General features: G+C 64.3%; 1 protein-coding gene across 5 annotated transcripts in view; it reads right to left on the bottom strand.

Moving 5' to 3' along the window:
• The window catches only part of SEPTIN9 (septin 9), a 151940-nt gene that overhangs the window by 67075 nt on the left and 63127 nt on the right, over positions 1 to 21738 (bottom strand). For 4 of the 5 annotated variants that reach the window (XM_023244093.2, XM_023244095.2, XM_011289408.4 and 1 more), the window contains one exon: positions 764 to 1405. In XM_023244093.2, the coding sequence (XP_023099861.1) occupies positions 764 to 1405 (642 nt within the window). Of the gene's footprint in view, positions 1 to 763; positions 1406 to 3913; positions 4023 to 21738 lie in introns of those variants that run through there. The other variant, XM_045045287.1, reaches the window with a different exon arrangement.

Genomic DNA, 21738 nt, shown 5'->3' with positions numbered 1-21738 from the left:
CAGCTTCCGGGTTTGGGCCCCCCGAGGACGGTACCCAAGCCCCCAGCCTCCCTCCCTCACCAGAAGAGCACCCCAAAAGGAGCTGTGGCAGGTATCACGGGGCTCCCTGGCCTACGGTCCCCTCCCTGGCGGCCCTGAGAACCCGGGCACACACAGCCTGAGCGGTCTTGTTTCCCCTTGCTTCTGGCCACGACGCCCCTCCTTGAGGAAGAGCTGGAGGGAGCCCCTGCAGTGCGGAACCCAGGAGGGCACCAACCCCTCCCCCCACCCGAGGCCTCTCCCTCCGGCCTGCAGATCTGAGCAGGAGCCTGCCTGCCCACGGCCCGGCAGCCACCGGCACACGGACGCCCGCGCTTGGGTCCCAAGCCCCTCTGCCCCCCGCGTCCCGACACGAGCCCGTCGCCCCCTCATTTTCCAGGCTTCCAGACCCCCGCCGGCTGGGGCTCTGACAGCAGAAACTCCACACCACGACGCATCCTGACCAATAAAGGGGCCCCTCGAAACCCGGAGGGTCTTTCCAAAGCCAAACGCGAGCCCAGCGTGTGGCACCCGGGCCATCCCCAACGGACAGCACCCCTCCGCCAGCCTTGGGACCCCGGCCCGGTGTCTTCCTGGCCCCCACGGAACCGGGTCTCCACCCACCTGCGACCCACCCCTCCCCTCCCCCCCACATTCACAGCTTCTGCCTCCAAGACGCCAGGGCAAAGCCAGCTCCCGTCCCCACGCACCCCAACAGCCCCGCAGACTGGCTTTCGCTACTCACCCTCCTGGCTCTTGGGCGGGGCCTCGGCCGCCGGGGGCTGGGGCTTGGGCTCCAGCCTGCTCTGCAGCTGAGACACTGGGGCGTGTTCCGAATTCTCCAGGGTCTGGGGTGGGACGGGGGAGGCGGGCACCTCGGCTGGCTTGGGCACCTGGATCTCGACCCTCTTGGGGGCTGCGTCCGAGGTGGGGGCGGCGGGCACCTCGGGGGCCTTGGAGGCGGGGGTCTCCATCCTCCGGTGCGCTGACTCCTGGGGCTTGACTATGGTGATCTCCGTCCTCCGAGGGGCGGGCTCCAGCGTCTTGTGGCCCAGCGCCTCGGCTCGCTTGAGCCCGAAGCGGGACGGCCCGGTGGTGCTGGCGTTCTCCACCTGCTTGGACGAGATGTCGATGGAGATCTCCGTGCGCCGGGACACGGGCTCGGCCTTGGGCCCCGAGAGCTCGACCCTCCGCAGGGCGGCTTTGGGGGATCGCTGGCTGAGGGAGTCTACATGGCGGGCTGCGGGCTCGGCATTCTTCGCACCCAGGTCCTGGAACTTCTGGGTGGAGCTGGCCACCGTGGCCCGGAGCAGGGGGGTCGGGAGCCTCCGGGACGGGGTGGAGTTGGGTGTCTCGGCCTCCTCGACCTCAAAAGATCTTTTCAAGGCTGGAAGACAGAGAGAGGGGGACGTGAGGCGTGGACGGCTCGGGAACAGCCAGGACTGTGCTGCTAAGGTAGCTGTGGGCCCCCGGAAACTCTTGCACCCTCCCCCTCCTGGGCACAAAGGGGACAAGCCCCACTCCCCCCGGGGACTCCAAGGCAGCCAACAATCACGCACCCTGGGGGAGAGAAGAGGCGGAGCTTGGAGGACACCGGGCCCCCTCCCCTCCCCCCCATCCACCATGGCCGCAGCGAGGACGTGCCAGCTACGTGTTCTAGAAAGATGTTCTGGCTCAAGGGGACATCGGAGTTCTTTCTCTTCGTGGTCTTCCCTTATCCTCCCCCCAGCACAGACGCCACGGGGCGCAAACCCGCCACGACCACCAGCAACCGGGTGGGGGTGGGGGGCACGTACGTCCCCAGCAACGGCAGCCACAACCATCACCTGTCAGAACCACGACCGCAGTGACATCATCACAGCAGCTCGGCGTAGACCGCCGGCTCCGGGAGGCCTAATACGGCCCCAAGGCTCACCGTGGGCATTTACTCCTCACGTGACCCTGTGCCCTAAATGCTGCCGTTATCCCCTGGTCCGGATGGGGAAACTGAGGCCGTGGTGCCTGAGCAAGGTGCCCAAAGGCGTGGAGACGGAGCGCCAGAGCCGGAAGACGCATCCGTCCCACCCCGGGGCACAGGGTTCTGACCACTCGGCTGTCCTGTTTCAGGTAAACAACGGAGCCCCGGCGTGGTCCACGACTCTCTCGATCCTCACCCTCGGACGCGTCGTCGGCCTCTATCCCACACTGCTTGTCCCAGCCAGGGCCCCGTGGGCCGCTGGCCGCCCGGCTCCCACCCGCCAAGCCCAGCCGCCCACCGTCTCCACCAGGACCCGCTGCTCCCTCCGAGGCCAGGGGACGACGGTGCCTGGGGAGCTGCCAGCCGTCCCCGCGGCCCCTGCCTGCGGCCGTGCTCCCAACAGGAACCATCTGCTCCCGTCACGAAGACCAGAGCAGGAAGGGCCCACAGCGGGCGCTCAGCGACCCCCAATGTCTCTGCCACCCCTCTCCCCACCTCGCCTCCCCGGCTCCCCAAGCCCGGGGCTTCCTGGGACCCCGCCATTTCCTCCCCGGCCCCCCGCTGGCCCGACAACAGCGATCTGGGGCCATTCTCGGGGGCCCCCCGCCACGTGTTCCCTCCTCCAAAGTCCAGGACAGCTCTTGTCGCTTCCCAGTGGACAGGACTTCCCTCACAGGACAGAGACACACAGGCCGCCTGGCCGGCCTGTGCTCCCGACGCGGCCAGAGCTCCGGACTTCTCTCGGGAGAATCTGGAAATCTGGACTTTCCTATGGGATATCTCCTGATCTGTACACGCTCGCACAAAGGGAAACAACCCCCTTTCAAAAAAACACCGTGTGGTCAAACAGGATCACGTCTGCAGGCTGCCTCTGGCCTGAGGTCCAGCCTGTGACCTCTGATTGATAACGTGGCCAAGGGGGGAGGGGGTCCTGTGCCGGAGGGGCAGGGGACGAGCCAAAGCGGGGATGCCAGCACCTCAGCACCCCTCCCCTGGGGGCCTGCCCCCAAGATAACCACGGAGCATAACTGCTCGTTCCAAAAAAGGTCGAGGTGACAAAGGCCAGGTTCAAGGGGGTGTTAAAGTGGCCAAAAAGCCCAGAGGTGGATGCCTGGAACTGTGACCTCGTGTGGGGTCTCCTGAAAGCACCCAGTCTACCCGCGGTCTCCAGGGTACTGTCCACACTGTCCCTGAATGGTGGCTCCTGTCCATGAACTCCCTAGAGGAGGGGTCCACACCCAGCCCACCTGGGCACAAGTATTTTAAGGTGCCCAGGTGGTAATTCCCTGGGGCCGAGCTGGAGAAGAGAGGTCAGGGGGATGGGCCTCGTCCCACGTTGGCCCCAGAACGAGGCGATCCCCTACCTGGGAAGCCCATTTGGAGGTGCCCTCAACCACCGACTCACGAGTTACGACCGCGCACAAGAGAAGCCCTTTCTGACTCAGGCACCGTCCGGGGACAGCGCTGAATTCGAACCCGACCCGCACACAGCTCACCGCTGAGCCGAGCTGGCCCGCTCCCTGCAACCCTCCTCCCTCTGAGGGTCCGCGTGACTCGGTCCTCACGGCCACGGTCATCCTGCACAGACGCACACGCCGTCCCCACCTGCCACCCTCTCCTCTCTGACCGCTCTGTGCTCCTGCGTGGCACAGGTCACCCCCTGGCCCTACAGCAGCTGTGTGTTTACCGCCCGGCCACGTCACCCACCTAGGTGCTCACCCTCGGAACTGTCCCATCCGGTCCCACCCCCGGCCAGTCCGAGGCCCCAGGAGAAAAGGAACTGTTCCCACCCGCAGGGCGGCGACTCTCGGAAAACGTGCAGGTCATTAGGGGCGCCCTTGATGATTTACGCCATCCCCCCCCAAACAAGCTGCCGCCGCCTCTCCCCAGCCCCAAAGCCCGGCTGGCTGTCACCTGCCCTGGCCCCGTGCAACTCACCCTTCTCCCCCTCACATCTTGCAGGCCGTGTCACGACTACTGTGACTGGCTTCCGGGATGGGGGAGGGGGCGTGCTTGGGGTCCCTGGAAACATCCTCCGCTTTGCAACTCCGCGAGCCACCTGCACGACCTTCACGGGCCTCAGGTGCTTCTTCTATACAACCCGAAGGTGAGACCAGGTCACAGGGTTGCAGCCTGTGGGCACGGGGCCCCGGAGGAGCCCCCATTTCCGCCTGAGAAGCTCCACCCGCTCTAAAGTTCTCTGGTGGACCGTGTCCCCCCCCCGATACGTCCCAGTCCTCACCCCCATAACCTGCGCATGTGACCTTACTTGGGAAGAGGGTCTCTTCAGATGTCATTAAGGTGAGGATTCGAGATGCCAGCATCCTGAATTCAGGACGGGCTCTAAATCCTACAGGTGTTCCTACACAGGAGAGAAGAGGGGGACTTGGGGCACGGGAGACCCAGGAGAGGCCACGTGAGGCCAGCAGAACCTGGGGCGATGCGGCCCCGGGCCCAGGGATGCTTAGCACCAGCAGCAGCTCAGAAAAGCAGGAAGGATTCTTCTCTCAAGCTTTTGTAATCCGTGTGAGACTCTGTCAACACCTTGACTTTGGACTTCTGGCCCCCGGAAACGCGAGGGAATCAAATTCTGTGGCTTGAGCCCCCACAGTCCGCGGTAAATTGTGACGGCAGCCCCCGGAAGCACCCCGGGGCCCCCCGGAAGGGGGAGAGACCTCTGGGCTGCAGGACTCTGTCTGGGATCTCCCGACGGTGCCGCCACCCCAGCCCCTCTCCGGGGACCCAGGAGAAAAAGCCGCCTCCTTTTTCCTCCCCCGGAATCCCACAAAACCCCCAGATGGTGGGAGAAGTCGTCTGGAGGGACCCTGCTCTAGATTTACACCGCCATATCTGGCAACGAAACAAGATCATTTTTTAAGGTAGACTTTGCAAGGGACGCCCTGTACGAAGCTGCCTCCCCCACGGAGGATGTCACGGTGCAAGCAGCACCCGGCGGGGAAAAATCAGGAAGACCGGCTGTCACACACGTGCAGCCACCGTCCTTGGAAACACGCTCCACCCGCTCCAAGGGGGGGAGCGAGCGTCACCCGGCCCCACGGCAGGTGCCTCTCACCTTCCCCACCTTCCCCCCTCCCTGCATGGGTAGAGGCAGCCACAGCTGTCCACGAGCAGCCACGGGAGGCGGCAAGAGTGCTCACGAGCTGGTCAAGTTGCAGATTTGAGGCCCTCCGTGACGGACCGTGCGCGAGATCCGACGACTGGGCAGAGGAGCGGCCTTTACTGGACCGGGGGGGAGCAGTGCTGGGCTGCTGCCTCTTTTGTTCGCAAGACGTCACTGCAGTCAGAGGGCACGTGGGACACCGCTTACCATGTCAGCTGGACACGACATACCCTCAGAGCGCCAGACGGGCCCGGGGCCACCGCCTGGGAGGGAGACACCGCCATCATCTCAAGATCGCCCCGCTTCTGTCTCCTCTGCATTCAAGTCCCCCCACGGCCAGGCTCAAACCTCACCCGCTCCCAAAGGCCCTCCTCAACCCGCCCTCCCCGACGGGCGCCAGGGGCCTGGAGCCCGTTTGCGCGCCTCGGCCCACCCGCTGCTGGGAATTTATCCCACGGAAATCATCAGAAGCGCGAGGACTGACGTAGGGGGACGTTTGCATCAGCGTTAAAATAGCAAACGCCGGAAACAATTCCGGTTTACGGAGATTTCCTAAACCCAGACGCCGAAGTCCCGTGCCGTCATCAAAATCCCGGCTTTGAAGATGAGAAACGTTGAGGACGTGAAGCCACACCGGCAGCACACCAGATGCGTGCGAAGAGGGGCGCCTCGGTGGCTCAGTCGGTCGGGCGTCCGACTTCGGCTCAGGTCATGATCTCGCGGTCCGTGAGTTCGAGCCCCGCGCCGGGCTGACCGCTCAGAGCTTGGAGCCTGTTTCCGATGCTGTGTCTCCCTCTCTCTCTGACCCTCCCCCATTCATGCTCTCTGTCTCAAAAATAAATAAAACATTAAAAAAGAAAAAAAGATGCGTGTGAAGAGACCCTCGCGGGGTCTCACACGCACGTGTGCGACGTGCCCGCGCGCTCGCACGACTCTGGAAGGAATCGAGGTGGGTGACTTTTTTTCCCATTAGACTCTCCTGCCTCTTCCCAACGTGCCTGTGCTGCACGTGGGTCACTTGCTATTTTCAGGGCCTAAGGCCATCAACGCTGCGTTTTGAGAACCGGGGCAGGCAAGGTTGTGGGCCTCGCTGGCCCAGCCCCACTCCTCCGGCCCCAGAGCCCGGCCCTCTCCACTCCTTTAAACACCTACAGGCCCGGCCGCCGCGGAGGCCAAAGCTGCCTCGCCAGATGCACGTCCGTCTGTGCCCGTGGGGGTCGAAGCGGGAGCCGCCTGGGTCTGGGCCTGTTGGAGGAGGAAATGCGCACCACACAAGGGGCCATTGTAAAGCTCTCTGCTCCGACCACAGGCTGCCGGCAGACCTTTCCCCGCTCCCGGGTGCACAGAAGGGGCCGGTCCGGGGAGGGGGGCGTCCCGGGGCAGCCACAAAGCCCTGCTCCAGCGGGGGGACAAATGTCATGCAAAGAATGTTAGAGACCAAGATCAAAACAAACCCCCCCCCCCCCCCGCCCTCCCCGCACGACTCCCTCGGGAGGGACACTGCCGATCTGGGCTCAGGCCCCAGGAGCGCCGGCCCCGGCCCAACGCAGCCTCTTCCAGCGAGCAGCAAGGAAGGTCTCATCCCTGAACGGGTGGCCCCAGGGAACCTAGAAGGATGGTCCCAGGCGGAGGGTACTGCCCTGCTCCCCGCCCTGAGCCTGCAGGACTAGACTGCAGGACCCCCATCCCGAAGGTACCTACTCTGCCAGCTCGTGAGCCCCCGGGAGTGAGGGCCGGGCCCTGGCACCGCCCCAGGCTGAGTCACGGGCTCGGGCAAGGCTTGAGGTGGCAGAGCAGGGCTGCAGCAGGCAGGACGGGGGCGGGGGCCAGGAGGAGCGCCACCGAGCAGGGCAGGGCGACGGGAGAGGAGGCCGTCCGTTAAGCAGCAAATCCTCCAAAGGAAAAGCAGCCAAGGCCACAGAGCAGGACTCGTCCCCACTAAGGACTGAATTACCTAGGAAAGGCGGGGGCAGGCTGGCCAGAGGCCGGGGCGACTCTGGGCAGGGGCTGAGACAGGGAGGACACGACCTCCGTCACCCCTGGGCCTCTGCTTCCTCGTCTGTCCTACTGTGGGCGCTGACGGGATGGCACAGCGGTACCCGTGCCCCGATGATCGCCGTTGTTCACGTGTGCACCCGGTGCCCCAGCCCAGAAGGCACGACGCCTTCCTCTCCACGCCAGCAGCCTTTAGGCGGCAAAGGGACAGTAGATACCCAGCCGTTTCTCCTTGGGACAACCCTGGGGTGCACGGTACGGGGTCCCCCCCCCCAGCACCCCTAGGGGGGCTGCGCCGCACGCACCCTCCAGGCCGCCCCCTTCCCTGCCTCCTCCGCTCGGGGAATGCCTGGATCACCTCCTACAAGAACCCTCTCAGGAGCTGCCTCCAGGGGCTCGGCGGAGGGGAGATGGCCGGGGGGGGGGGGGGGCAGGTGGGGAAGGGGTGGGGGGAGGAGGGTCCTCAGGAAGCAGAACGGTCCGAAAGGGAAAGGCTTGAAAACGGACACTGCGGCCAAGTGGGGCCTGCGCTGGGAAGTCGAGGGTGGCAAACAGCTCGGGCACCGCTTGGGCCTTGGGTTCCCCGCAGAGAAACACGTCTGTCGAACGAGGAGGATCCAAGGAGCAAAGTCCAAACAAAGAAGAGCGCGTAGGGAGTGTGGCACCCGCGGTCAAAGCCCTCTGCCCGGCCCCTCTCCCTCTGCGTCCCCAAGGCGAGGCCTGGCCGGGCCGCAGGGCCTGACGCGGCCTGAGAGCCGTGTCAGGCCCTGCTCCGGCTCGGGTCTGGGGGCCAGCGAGGCGGCTGAGGGCTCCTGGCCGCCCTGGGCTCGTGTGCACGCGTGGCCGGCTGTAGGCGGCCTGGCGAGGGCGGACAGCAAGCACGCGGCCCCTCTCCCTGGCCCTGGGACCGCGGGCTTGTGCCTCAACACCAGGCAGTGTCAGCAGGGGTCCGGCCTGGGCGCCCTGGACAGGAGGAACCAGCTGCCCCATTTCCATCAGCCGCGGGGGTTGGGGGGGGTGTAGCCCTGAGAACTCCAGATTCAGCAGGGGGTTTCTGGGGGGGCCACGCAGCCCCAGGCAAAGGATGGGAGGTTCCCCCGCCCCGATCTATTTTGATGACTGTCTTCCTGCTTTGGGTGTTAGGTGCTGCTATATCTCCTCCCACCCCACCTCTGTTCCCTGGGCCTGGGGGGGGTGGGGGGGGACACAGGCATGCCGGGGGGTCCTTCCTGCTTCTCACAGCCTCCACCCACGAGGCCTGGCCCCCTGCTCTGGAATAGCAATGTAAGAAAAAGTGGGCTGGGCTTCTCAGATGGGGCCAAGAGCAACAAACAGGCCCCCTCCCTCCCTTCCCGGGCTGCAGGGGGAGCTTGCTGCCACTCACTGCAGGGGGGAGGCGGGGGGCTCCACACAGCCTACGTGGCACCCGGCCCTTCCCCGCCCAGGACATGCTCAGGCACAAACAGAATGCAAAAATCAGATGCGGAGCACCAGTGACCCCCCAACCCTCCAACTGGGACAGACACGCACACGCGCACACAAGACCCCTCGGCCAGGAGCAGAGGCCCAGTGGCAGCGAGGGTCTACAGCAGCCCCCGGATCCCAGACATCCTCTTAGTCCCCAAATTCACTGGAGAAAGCTCTAGCAAGCAGGCATGGACACAGGTGAAGCCAGTCCTCCCCAGCCAGGATGGGACCAGGGCCCCTATTGGATTCCTTTTTTTTTTTTTTAAATTTTTTTTTTTTAACATGTATTCATTTATGAGAGACAGAGAGCACAAGCAGGGTAGGGCAGAGAGAGAAGGAGACACAGAAATGAAGAGGCTCCAGGCTCTGAGCTGTCAGCCCAGAGCCCGACGCGGGGCTCGAACCCACGAACCGTGAGATCATGACCTGAGCCGAAGTCAGATGCTTAACCGACTGAGCCACCCAGGCGCCCCTCGGATTCCTTTACAGGGGCTTTCAGACTCCGCTGTGCTGTCTGCAGAAGACACTGGCCGAATGGTGGCCCCCCAAATTGATACGTCTGAGTCCTAACTCCCAAAACCTTTGACGGGGACCTTGTTTGGGAACACAGGTCTTTTGCGGGATAAAGGTGAGGATCTCGAGACGAGATCATCCTGGATAAAGGAGGGCCCTAAATCCGACGGCAGCGGCCCTCATGAGATACAGGAAAGGAAAAGACACACAGAGGAGACCGTGTGGAGGCAGGGCAGGGTCCGGAGGGGCCTACAAGCCAAGGACTGTCACCGGAAGCTGGACACACACCCGAACAGACTCTCTCGCAGAGAGCATCCGGAAAGGACCAAGCCCTGCCCACACCTTGACTCCGCACCATGGCCTCCAGGACTGGGACAGGCTGAACATCTACCGTTTCAAGCCATCCACAGGGTGTGGCACTTTGTTACAGCCGCCCCGGGGAAACGAACACCCCGACAGGACATGGACGAGAGAGGGGAGGCCTTGCAACCGCCGTGACCTCCTTCCGTGGATGCTGAAGCCACTTCCTGCTGACTCACCAGCTCTGAGAAGGGGCCAGGGGCACCCTGGCATCGGACCGGCCTGGCGGGAAAGGCCTGCATCAGGCCACCGGCTGGCCCCAGCGCTTCGCTGGGAGCCCCTTCCTGCTGCCTGTCCTCGCCCTCCCTGGCCTCAGAGCTTCCCCCACGTCCCCCACCCCCGCCCCCCGCCGGCCAGGACCCATGCATCCAGCTCACCCAGAGGATGCCCCATCTCACACCTGTTGCCCCAGTGTCCCCAGACAGGGCACCCCGGGTGCTCCCAACACTGTCCCACTTGGGGCAGGAAGCTCTCTGGTCGGCCCACCTTCAGAGGACTAATTACTGGTGTTCACCTCTCCCCCACCAGAGAAGGGCCTTGGGGTGACAGCTGTCCAGTCGGGGAGACCCCGGCAAGCGGCGTGGGACAGCCACGTAGCGACTCCTGATGCAAGAAATCTCCACCCAGAGCTGCTCCTGGGGTGGGGGGGGAGGCCCCTCTGTGCCTATCCAGCCATCTCCCCGATGCCCTTGGGTCTCGGGACACCAGGGTCACTCCGGGCAGGTTTAAAAGTCCCCTAAGATGCTGGGCCACCTTTTTCTCTTGACTAAAGTTCCGGGAACGTGTGCACACGTAGACCAATTTGCTGCAGGCGGAAGGTTCTGCCCCCCCCCACCACCACCACCCTCAAACCAGCTGCGGGTTCTCCACACCCGGGAGGGAGCAGAGTGAGATCTGGAGGAGATAGCAAGAATTTCCTGACCAGGGTGGGGACGCCTGCCTGCACAGCTCTCTGGAAGGCGGGAGGAGGACCTAGGTGTGGCCCGCCCCGGCCCCGGAGGGAGGGGAGGGCGGGAGAGGAGGGGATGTGAGACCTCCTGGGGACCTCTTGGGGCCTCTGCGGGTCAAAGGTTCTCAGATAAATGGCAGTCCAGGAGGCAGGAGGGGGCCCTGGGAGGGGACTGACTTCAAAACCCCAAACCCCCTGGGTCACAGCTTCAAGGGCCTCAAAGGTCACAGAGCCCAGAGCCCTTTAACCTGCAACCCCCTTCTGGGGCAGCCCCAGTCCTCCCGAGGGGGTCTCCAGGGGGTCCTGTCCCAGAAGGAGCGCTAAGCTGCTGGTTCCGGGTGGGAGCACGGCCGCTCCCCCCCCCCACCTCTCCTCCTTTCTACCTGCACCCTCCCCCCGCTCCCCCAAATCCGCAGGCCCCGTAAGTGCTACTGCTGGGGATGTTGCCCCAGCCCCGACCCGGACCGCGGAGCAAGGACGCCCATGAAAACCAGCTGCCCTGCACCCACCTGTCCACGCCCCGGGTGGCTCTCTCCCACACGACACGTGTGGTGTGGACCAGGACCGCGGGACCTAGGGCATCTGGGCTCCACGGCACAGGCTGAGCCGCCCGGCAGGTCAGGGTGACCTCAGGGTGGCCACCTGCCTAAGGGGACCGCTCCTCCGGTCTCTGCTCACAGCTCGGGGATCCCGGGTGCTGGCTGTTATCTGCCCGGGGGTGGGGGTCGGGGGGAGGAATCACCTCCCCTTCCTCACCTCACTGGCTACTGGGGAAGGTGGTAAAACCACTTAAAAAAATGAAGGGGAAAAAAAAAAAGCCTCATACCGGGAGCCAGTCGGCCCAGGTGGAGCCCTCCATTAATCACGCCGCCTGCCAAGGGACCCCAGAGGGACAGACGGAGCCGTCTGTGTTGTGGCCTAGGGGTGCTGCCCCGGCCCCTAATTACAGGGGACAGTGACCCCGGGGAGCAGGGTCAGGTGCCGGTCAGAGCGGCACCCGGGAGTCCAGCTGCTCCCCAGGCCCCCGAGGAAGGGGGGTGGGGGGTGGGTAGAGTCGCCGTGACACAAAGCCCTCCGGGCACCACCGTGGACTTTCGGGTTCAGGTCCTGCCAACCCAGAGGGTGCCGCGGCCTTGGTCTTCACCCTCAGGGACGTGAGGGGTCTGCCAGAGGAGGAGGGGCACGGAAAACTAGGAGGAGGAGGCGAGTCTTGTGTGGAAGAGACCACAGCCGGACATTGAGAAGATTCTGGAAGGGGCTCCCAGGGAGCAGTAGCACCTCCACCAGGGAGGCCATCTGGCCGTTCCAAAGAGCCCCAGGTGGAGGCTGAGTGAGGCGGGCTGCAGGGCTCCTGCTCGGGGCCTGACTGGGATCTCCCCGGGGACAGCGAGCTCTCACCAACTCTAAGCATCCATCCAGAACTTGACGAGGCCCCTGGGAACGCGCGCAGGAGGGCCGTGGGCAGCTGCTCAGGACCGCAGGCGGGACGCAACCACATTCCTGCCACACGGACGTGGAGGCCGAGGTCCGGGCAGGCCAACGTCCCTCCAAGTCACGCCCTCAGGCCCGTCCAAGCCTGCTCTCCCGACGCCCGCCCGCCCGCCATCCCACTCACCCCCCAGCCTAGAACACTCTGCTGCCCTAAGATGTGCCACGGTAGCGGGTTGGAGAGTGGCCCCAAAAGGACACGTCCGTGTCCCGGCCCCCAGAACCTGTGAATGGAAACACGGTCTTTGCAGATGTGATTAAAAATCTCAAGATATGGGGCGCCTGGGGGGCTCAGTCGGTTGAGCGTCCGACTTCGGCTCAGGTCACGATCTCGCGGTTCGTGGGTTCAAGCCCCGCGTCGGGCTCTGTGCTGACGGCTCGGAGCCTGGAGCCTGCTTCGGATTCTGCGTCTCCCCCTCTCTCTGCCCCTCCCCTGCTCGTGCTCTGTCTCTCAAAAATAAACATTAAAAAAAAAAAATCTCAAGATTTGATCATTCTGGATTTAGGGTGGGTCCTAAATTAGTGTCCTCGTATGAGATAAGGAAAGAAAAAAACAGGGACACACAGAGAGGGGGCTATGTGAAGACCGGGCACCTGAGTGATGTGTCCACAAGCCAAGAACGCCAAGGACCGAGGGGCAGCCCCAAGAGCCAAGACAGAAGGGGACACATTCTCTCTTTGGGCCTCCGGAAGGAACCAGCCACTCCGATGCCTTGACCTTGGACTTCGGGCCCCTGACCTGGACTTTACGCACCCCCTAGCCTGTGGAACTCTGTGCGGCAAATTCACGCTCACGCTGACTCCCTGCCCACTCAGCCTTCCGTCTCCTTCCTACCAAAAGCCCCTGCCCCTGCCCTGTGCCCCAAGTCCCCCCCTAGCCGATCGCACACACTTGTTCTCTTCGTGTCCCCCCCCCCCCCCCCCCCGCCTCCAGTGCCCACCCGGCCACGGCGCCCAGGCAGTGGTGAACTTACTCTCCTTCGCATTTTCTGTTCGGTCACAGAGCCTCCAAGGGTTCACCTGCCCTGCGCGGCTTTGGGAGAAACACCTCCTGAAACGCAGGACAGACCCCTCCTCTGGGCAGAGCGGGCAGTGCGTCCCGGCAGCCGGGAAAGTGACCCTGCAAGGGCGCCCTCCCTCTGCCGCACGTTCCTCCCAAGAGATGAGGGCCTCTGGGACAGGCACTGTGTGACCCTGTGACCTGGCTGGCCGGCTGCGGGTGGACAGATAAATCACCCCCAGGGCCACACCCCATAAAGAGACAACCCTCCGTCGAGCATCGGGCCTGCGGGAGAAGGAGAAACAGAAGCTCCTGTGCAGCGATCTCTCAATCCCCCTGTGCCAGAGCTCTGGCCGGCAGACCACCCCCACCCCCACCCCGACGCCCACCCCCCACCGCCCTCGGAGCCCCACAGGCAGGGCCCAGGCTGCCAACTGCCTCTCCCGATTCCCACCTCCGGAAGCCTCCAAGCACCAGCTGCAGGGGCCCTCACCCGCCCAGAAACTACCCCGGGTGCACCTCGTGAGCCCACCCCACCCCGCCTACTGCCCTGCAGGAATGAGTCTTGCCTTAACCAAAAACAGAGAATTTTAGCTCAGTGTGGGAGGGTCAGGGCAGTGCCGAGCCCAGAGCTGGGGCGGCTCATGGGCCACAGAGATGACCCCTCTGGCCTCGGCGTCCTGGTGTCGGACCAGACGGGCAGCACTGAAAAGCCCCTCCTGGCTGTGACATCCCACGACCCGAGGGCCATTTCTGAAGGGCCCGGCCGGGGATGGACAGGGAGGGCCAGCCCACCTCCCCCGGGGGGGGGGGGGGTGCTGAGGTCGAGGACCACGGCTCTGGCCACATTCCTCTGCGGCCGAACACGCAACTGGCGGCCTGGGAAGGTGGCTCCTGGCCCGCTCACCTTTGAGCAAAGCTGCCTTCACTCAACCCAGCAACCCAAACCTGGAGCCGGAAAAGCCAGTGGGGGCCCGTCTCTCTAGCCGGGGTGGGAGACCGGGGTGAGTGAGAGATTCTCCTTTTGGACGATAAACTTGCAAGGATGGTATCTACTACGCTTTTCCTGGCTACAAAAGCTATTTATTACGGACGACGTAGAAAATCTGTCAGCAGCGGCCAAGACGGAAGAAAAGACATCGATACACCCACGACTCAGATAACCACGGTCAATATTTTGGCAAAGGGCCCTCCAATCTTTTTGACGTGCGTACGTATGAGCGCGTCTCTGAAGCGGGCTCGTGCAGGGACACGCTCCGCGCTTCTCTCCGGGCAGCATTTCGAGGGCCACATCTCTACGCATTCGGACACTGGTTCTGTGAATTCCTCGGCAGTTCGAAGGCCCTGCTTCCAGATCCTTCTCAGAGGCTCTGACCGCCGGTCAGAAGCATTTCTGGAGCTTGTGAGAAAATAGACTGCGGGTCTCCGCCTCTTGGAGGTTCTGGTTCGGGAAGGAGGGGTGGGTCTGGCGCCTCGAGGTACGTCCGAGGGGGAGGGCGGGGGAGGGGCCTCACTAACCGCTCCACCACCACCCCACCCCGAGAATCCTGCAAAGGGAAAACCCCAATGGGAACAGCCCGGCAGCCCCACCCACCCCTACCCCCCCCCGAAAGTCACCCAAGGTCGCGTCCATCCAGCCTCAGCCGCCACCACTCAGCTCCTGGATGCGTCATGACCCGAAGGGCACACTGGGCACTGCTGGGGGCAGAGGCGCATGTGACAAGGGGGCGTGTCGGTCACGAGGCCTCAAACCCTACCGGACGGACGGACGGCCACACTATGTTTACCCTTGACAGAGAAGGTCCAAGCAGCGGGGTGGAGAGGGGAGGGGGGTGCGGGCTGCACAGCAAAACACGGTTTAACTCACCTGCTGCGGGAGACACAGGCAGGGCAGAGGTGCGGCGCCACCACCCCCCCCCCCCGCCAGCCTCCACCGAATCTGCCTGCTTCCCCCGCCCCCCAGGACGGTGGGTCACGTTCCTCCCCACAGCCTGTCACCCTCCTGCAGGCAAGAGCAAAGCTTGTTCCTGTCTGTCCCAGCCATACGTTGAACATCTGTGTCCCCGCCGTCATATTCTTGTATTGAGTCCTGCCCCAGTGTGACGGAGTGAGGAGGTGATGCTGCCACCTGCTTACGACACACCGGGCACCGTTCTGGGGCCCGTTCGGTTATCGTGATTGCCCCAAGACACGGTGACCTTACTTGCTCCCTACTCCACAGATGGGAAGCCTCGGCCCGGAGGGGCAAACATCACAGCCCGGGCGTCCGTGAAGCCCGATCCCAGCCGGCCTGCTAAGGGCCACACCGCTCTCCAGACCCCACCGGGCCCCCGAGAGCTACACCCTACGGGGGAGAGGGCCCGCCACACCGGGCCATGTGCTAAGCCCCGGGCCCCGGGCCGCCTCTCCCAAGCTCCCTGCCTCCCGGCAAGGTGGGCGCGGTTGTTTCTGTCTCGCAAACAGAGGTCTCGGGGCTGGGGGGGCCGCGAGGCTGGGGCTAGAGGAGGGGCGGATTTGCTGTCCCCACCCACCGCCGACAAGCAGCCCGAGGTTTCCATCACAGCGGCCCGGCAAGGCCAGGCCGTGTAGGGTGGCACCGGGGAGGGCCAGAGGGAGTAGGGAGTGAGGGCCAGATGCAGGGGCGGGGCAGGAGGACCCGATCTGCCTTCCAGGGTGGCCTCGGGCCAGGGGGCACCTGAGTGAGCCTCGGAGGCCTGTCCACCTTGCCGGACTCTGGGGGGCCCGGAAAACTCCGCATGTAAAGTGCCCAACCCAGTGGCTGGCACGCAGTGAGTGCCCGATAAAGGAGACCGTTTCGGAAAATACTAAGAACCCGTGCGGCCAGAGGACGTGTCTCTGTGAGCAGAGGGCGAACAGCTGGAAAGAGCTGGAAGGGACGGGACTTGGGTCAGAAACAAAGAATGCGGGAGGGAGGGGGCCGGAGCCTGACAGCTGGCTCCCGGGCAGAAGTCTGCAGGAACCTGGCTTCATCATTTAAATATCAGGAGAGATCTAAATATTTGAGCGCACGGGGCAGGCGCAAGGTTTACCTCCCTCAGCAGTGTCCCCAGCACCCCAGCTGCCCCACCACTCGGTGTCCCCGAGGGTCCAGGGGCTGGGCTGGGGACAGCGGCCCCAGGAGGGAGGGAGAGGACCCTGCTCCCCCTCCCTCCTCTCCGTGCACTGGGCCCACCAAGGTGTGAGTGCATGAGGGTCTTTCCCATCTCACCCCCAAGGGGCCCCAGGCCTGCCAAGGGTTTCTTTTGTAGCTCAGCAAAGCAGGCCTTCCTGACTTGTTCTGGTGAAGGCCCAGGACTTCAAGCTCAGCCTCGCCAACCTGCTCCCCACCTCTCCTCCCGCTAAGTTAACAAATCGGGTGCCTCTCTCCACCTGGGTTATTCACCACCCGAGTCCCTCCCAGCTCACCCAGCCTCTTGACCAGGAGGAGAGACGGAGCCTGCCTGCTCGTCACACCTCCACGTGGGCCTGCCAGCACGGCCCCCTCCCCCCTCAGGGCCCAGGACACCCTCTGCCAGGTGCGGCCACACCAGGTTCTCCCACGCAAAACTACCAGTTGGCAAAAAATCAGAGGAGAAGCCAGCTAGCACCGTCTGCCTGGAGACCCTGCCTGGTAAACTCCCACCTGGGACTCTGGTGACGTGCTCCTTCCTCCAGGAAGCCCTCCGGAACCTACACCTCTTAGGCCCGTGCCTGGATCCCCAGGACCTAGGACAGAGCTGGCACTCAGCTGGTGCCCACAGATAAACCAATGAGCTGGCCGCCTCTCCCCCCCCCCACCCCACCACTGATCCTCTCCCGGCCCTCCAGAGAACACAGGGATTCGAGCACTTCATTTCGAGCCGGAGGAAAAGCCAAAACCCAACTACTTTACAGAGCACGCCTTCCCCTGGCTTTTTACGGGGGACCGGAGGCAGGGGACAGCAGAGAAGACCGCCCCTCCAGGCCTGGTTTGAAGCCAGGAGAACTTAAATGCTTTTACTGTAGATAATATCGGTCTCCAGGGGACACGGGGCAGGGGCCTGGCCTACCACTTGAAGGGAAACCGCCCACCCACATGGAAAGGAGGGCCAAACAGCCCTGCTCAGAGCCGGCTTCCCGCACCCAGGGAGGGGGCCGGCCCGGGTACAGAATGAGATCCTGCCTGGGACAGAATGGGAATCCGCCAGACTGCTGGCCGTGACGGTCAGAACCAGAAACATCTCCATCTTCCAGGTCAGGGCCCGGGGGAGGGGAGACAGTAAGGTGGCCCATGTTGCAGACTGCTCTTCTCTTCCCACCGAAGAGAAAGACGATGCTGTCCATCGCCCAACTTCCCACGGGCAGAGAGAGGCCTGGGTGGTTCCCTTCCTCAATTCCAGGGGACCCTCGGCTGCAGCCACCCACAGGGAGGTGCCCAGGACCCCCAGGCCCTGCCCCAGGGGACGGCCTAAAGTCCAGCAGCAATGACAGTGAGCCATTAGCCAGAGCTCCTAGAAGGACCAGGGAAGGAAGCGGGTTTGGGTCAGGAAACAAGACAGAGGATCATCAAAAAAGACCGGACACCGGCTGCAAAAGACACGGGTTCCAGCCCCTCCTTGGACAACTGAGAAGGCTGGGCACGGCGGGGTGGCCGCCCTGGAATTCTCCACTTCGTCCAAATAAGCCCCAGGCTGCAGGATACACCCACCACCTCCCCACCACCTGCAAGACCGGACCTGAGCACCCCCGCCCCCCACCTGTACCCAGAGAACAACCGTGGAACCCCCAGCCAGACAGTCCGCCCCTCGGAGACCAGAGGAGGAGTGGAGTAGATGGGAGATGGGGGGCGGGGGTCCCCCGCCCCCCCCGCTTCCCCTTCCCCATCTCCACTGGCTTTCCCAGGAAGCTACTCCAAGTGTGTGAGGGCAAAGGCTCCCGGCCTTGGGGACAGGGACACAGGAAGCTCTCAGCCACGGGTGGGAGGACACACACATGCAAGGCCAGGGGCCCTGGATTTTCTGGATTTTGCAACTCGGTCCAGTGGAGGGAGAAGGCCAGAGTCTGTGGAAGATCACCCTCCCAGGAGGGGCCGTTAGAGACTCAGGAACCCGGGACTGAGAGTGGACGAGGGAAAGCGACCAAACGCAAGAAAGAGGCAGGCCCGGGCTCCCCTCCTCCTCTGCAGCCCCACTCTTGCAACAGCCCCAGGGTGGGCGTGGGGACTCCACAGACACCGGCGCTGTCCCCTCGTCCCTCCGCCCAAATCTCTGGGCGCTGGCGGCACTTCAAAAAATGACGACAAACTTGGGAGTTTCTAGAATGTCCCCCGGTCCGGGCTGAACGGAGCCTCCAGACTCTTGTCGCGACCAAATTAAACAGCCTGTGCCCAGAAATGCCCCAGGCGCCGGGGGTGTCTAGGGACCGACTGCTGGGTCTGTTTGGCTGCAGATTACAAACCCCGAAGCTTCTGGGACCATGTTCCAGAGAGTTCCGGACAGTTCGGTCTCGTAAGCAACTCAGAGAGCCTCCAAATTTGGGAAAAACCGAGAGGTCTCTGGAAAGAAAGCCACTGTTTGACCATTTTTCCTTAGTGGCTTTGTCAAGAGAAAGCGCAGGAACTCATTTCTGGCTGAGTTTCTGGGATGAATCAAAAAAAAAAAAAAAAAAAACCTCCTGGGACCTAAACCTCTGATGCATCTCCCACCGGAGCCCCCCGGTTGCCCAGGGCCCCTCACTGCCAACCCAGCCCACCATGCCATGCACACACCACGTCTTCGAGGGTGTGTGGATTGCAGCCCACTGTCGCGGCCATGGAACAGAGAGCAGAGGCACAGGAGCTCCGAGCCCAGCCGGGAGCACCTGGTCTGGCCAGGCAGGCAGGTGGGACTCCTTCCTGGGTTTGGGGACCGACACGGATCCCTGGAGCCTGGCCCCCGGGTCTTGGCTGCCAACCAAGCAGGGGTACTCCTATCTGTACCCCAAGGAGCCCCTGCCCGGCAGCACATCAACCCAAGTCCGGGGCGGCAGCTGGGCTGGACGTCTGAATGCGCCTCCCCTACCCTCGGGGCACACAAGGAGGAGGAGGAGGAGGAGGAGGGGGCCCCCCTCTGCCCTGCAAGTACCAGGATATTAGTCTACAGCACGGAGGGGCAGGCTGGGGCCACGGTTGCTGGGCCGAGAGGTCCCGGCTCCTGCGGGGCGGGTGCGCCGTCTGCACGTCGGGGTTTGCCTTGGAGCCACCGCCGCCTCACGCGGGGGCCACCGTGTCACCGCCCCCCGCCGCCAAGACGGCCTCCTCCGCAAACGTGGCCTGAGCGAGCGTGCACCGTGTGCTGGGCACCGTGCCGGCCGTGTGCCCGCCACCCGCCCCGGGAGCTTGAGCTGTGGGCTTGCTTCTCTAGGCCGGGGAGCCCCCCAGGCCCCCGTCCTGTGCCCAGGCTCCTCGTGCCCTCGGCTTGCCCTCGCCGCCCCCCTCGGTCCCAGATGAGGCCGTTCTCCTAGCTCAGCGCCCACACACAGTCGGGACTTGCACAGGGCCGCTGGACCCAGAGGACGCCCCCGCCAGCACGTCCCCTCCCTGAGACAGGCTCCCCGCCTGGCTCACCTCTGAGGAAGGCTGGCGGCCCGACCCCCCTGCCCGTCTTCAGCGAGGCGGTCCAGCACGAGCCCATGTCGCTGCTGTAAGGCAGGCCCGCGGGTCCACCCACCTGCGGTGCTCGGGGGTGGCAGGCGGCAGAGGGGGCTGGGTGACCTCTCCAGGGAAGGAGCCCTACAGCCCACGTGACCCCAGCCTCCACCCCGACAGGCAGAGAGCGGTGGCACCCTGGAGGGAAGGTCTGCCAGGTCACAGGAGGGGCTCCCTTGGTTTGACCAGCAGCCCGAGCGTGTGCCGGAACCAGAGGGAGCCTGGGCGGGCTCCACAGGCGTGACGAGTCTGCAGGCTGACCTCACTGTCCGGCCTCGCCCCCGGGGGGACCAGACTGGCCCTCGCCGGCGGCCTTGAAGCACCTTCCATCACCCAGGCGCCCACACCCACCTGCCTCTTGCAAATACCCGCCCCACCCCCCAGCTCCAAGAGCGGCACCCACCACACCCCCAGGAGCAGAACCTGTGCCCAGTGCTGCCGGCCAAATCCGCCGAAACCCCAGGGCAACGCTCGCAGGGAGGGGAAACTGAGGCCCAGGCTCGGCCGCTTCCCCGGTGCTTCCAACGGCAGCATTACACCACGTGGGCTCTCTCAAAGGCCCGCCCCCTGTGGACCCCGACTTTCCCCGCCTGCCTCTCCTCACCACCCCCCCTCCATCCCCCAGCCCAGGTCTGACGCTCAGCCCGGCGGGGAAGCTGATGACAGAGACGCTTCTGCTACCCCGTGCGTGCGTGTCGGCTCTCCTCCTCACGACGAGGACGGTGGGCGTGCCCGGTCCCGTGCTCTGGATGCAGACAGCACCAGGCCAGTGCTGCGGGTGCAGCGGGACCCCCAAGAGGGCCGCCCCTCACAGCTGCAGAACAGACACCGGCCAAATCCCACAGACCCGGCTCCTCCAGCCCACGTGAGCGACCCCACCTCCGCGCGGCTCGCGGCTCCCGCCTCCCGCCGCAAAGGTGCGACCTGCAGGGAGGTGGCGTTCACGGGAGGCCTCGAGTCTTGCTGGGAAGCAGGGTGCGCCGTCACTCAAGAGGTCCACGGGCATTAATTAGGGACAGGTCTGCACCCGTCACCAAGCAACGGGCCTCGTCCTTCTGGGAGGAAAGGTGCACCTGGACCCAGCCGTCGAGGGTGTCTGGGCTCCCAGATGAGCAGGCTGGTCCACGCAGTCCCATCTCCCTGCCCCCAGCCCCCCACCCCCCACCAGCCCGCTCTCCTGGGCCCAGAGCCTCCAGGGCGCGCCTGGGAGGGTCCTCCACCCGACAGGCATCCGGCGAGGCATCCGGAAGGGCGGACACAACCCGTAGGCGACAGAACACAGCTGTGGGACCAGAGCACCTAGGTTCTGGGCCGCACCGAGTTTCAGCAAACATGAAGCACTTTCAGGATTCCTCTACCGCATTCAAATACGGTTGCAGCAAACAGCGCTGAGGAAAACAGGCTAGCAGCTGGCACTCGGAAGGGCTTTGTTACACAAAGGCCGGAGCCGTAACAGCCTTCACGATAACAGATTTGGCCCCGCTCTCACTCGAGAACGGCCTGTCCAACTGCTCCGTCCACCGACCCGGAGCGAGATCGGAGACGGAGCCGCCCCTCCTGTCCCCCCCGATCGCTTGGGGCGCTGAGGTCACCTCCAGGCCTACTTTCATGGGGGGGGAGGGTGAATAGGGAACAAAAGTCTCTAAAAAAAAAAAAAAATCACACGAGCAAAACACAGAATCCTTTTCTTGCCCCTATATGGGGTCCTCCAGAGAGCTCTGAGTTCACCCTTCAGAAAGGAAAGGCCAGGGTGGGAGGTGCACGCCCACGAAGGGCACTGCCGCCCCCTCAGTGCCCGGGGCAGACGCGAACCTGACACACACATCCACGACAGAAGACGGGCTGAATCCCCACCTCACCTCCACCAGGTGACAGAGCCAAAGAGAGAAGGGTGCTGCTGCCCAGGGCAGGGGGCAGACGTGCCCTGGACACGGGGCATCCGCAGATCCGCACACCCGGCACACCCACCCGGGGCAGCTCTCTGCCTGCCCCGAACACCCGCCCGGCACCCCACAACGGGAGCCTTCCCCTCTGCCCTGGCCTGGACGGCTCACTAGCTCCAAACTCCCAAAGACACCGACGAGGGCCCCCTGGCCGCCCCGCAGGATTCCAGCCTGCTAGGACCGAAAACCACGGCCAGCATCGCCACGGCTCCCGACCGGCCGGGCTCTGGCGGCGGCCCCTGGAGCTTCTGTTCTTCGGCAGT

This window comes from Felis catus, chromosome E1 (genome assembly GCF_018350175.1).
Source record: "Felis catus isolate Fca126 chromosome E1, F.catus_Fca126_mat1.0, whole genome shotgun sequence".
NCBI lineage: Eukaryota > Metazoa > Chordata > Mammalia > Carnivora > Felidae > Felis > Felis catus.
This window is presented reverse-complemented; position numbering and strand designations above follow the sequence as displayed.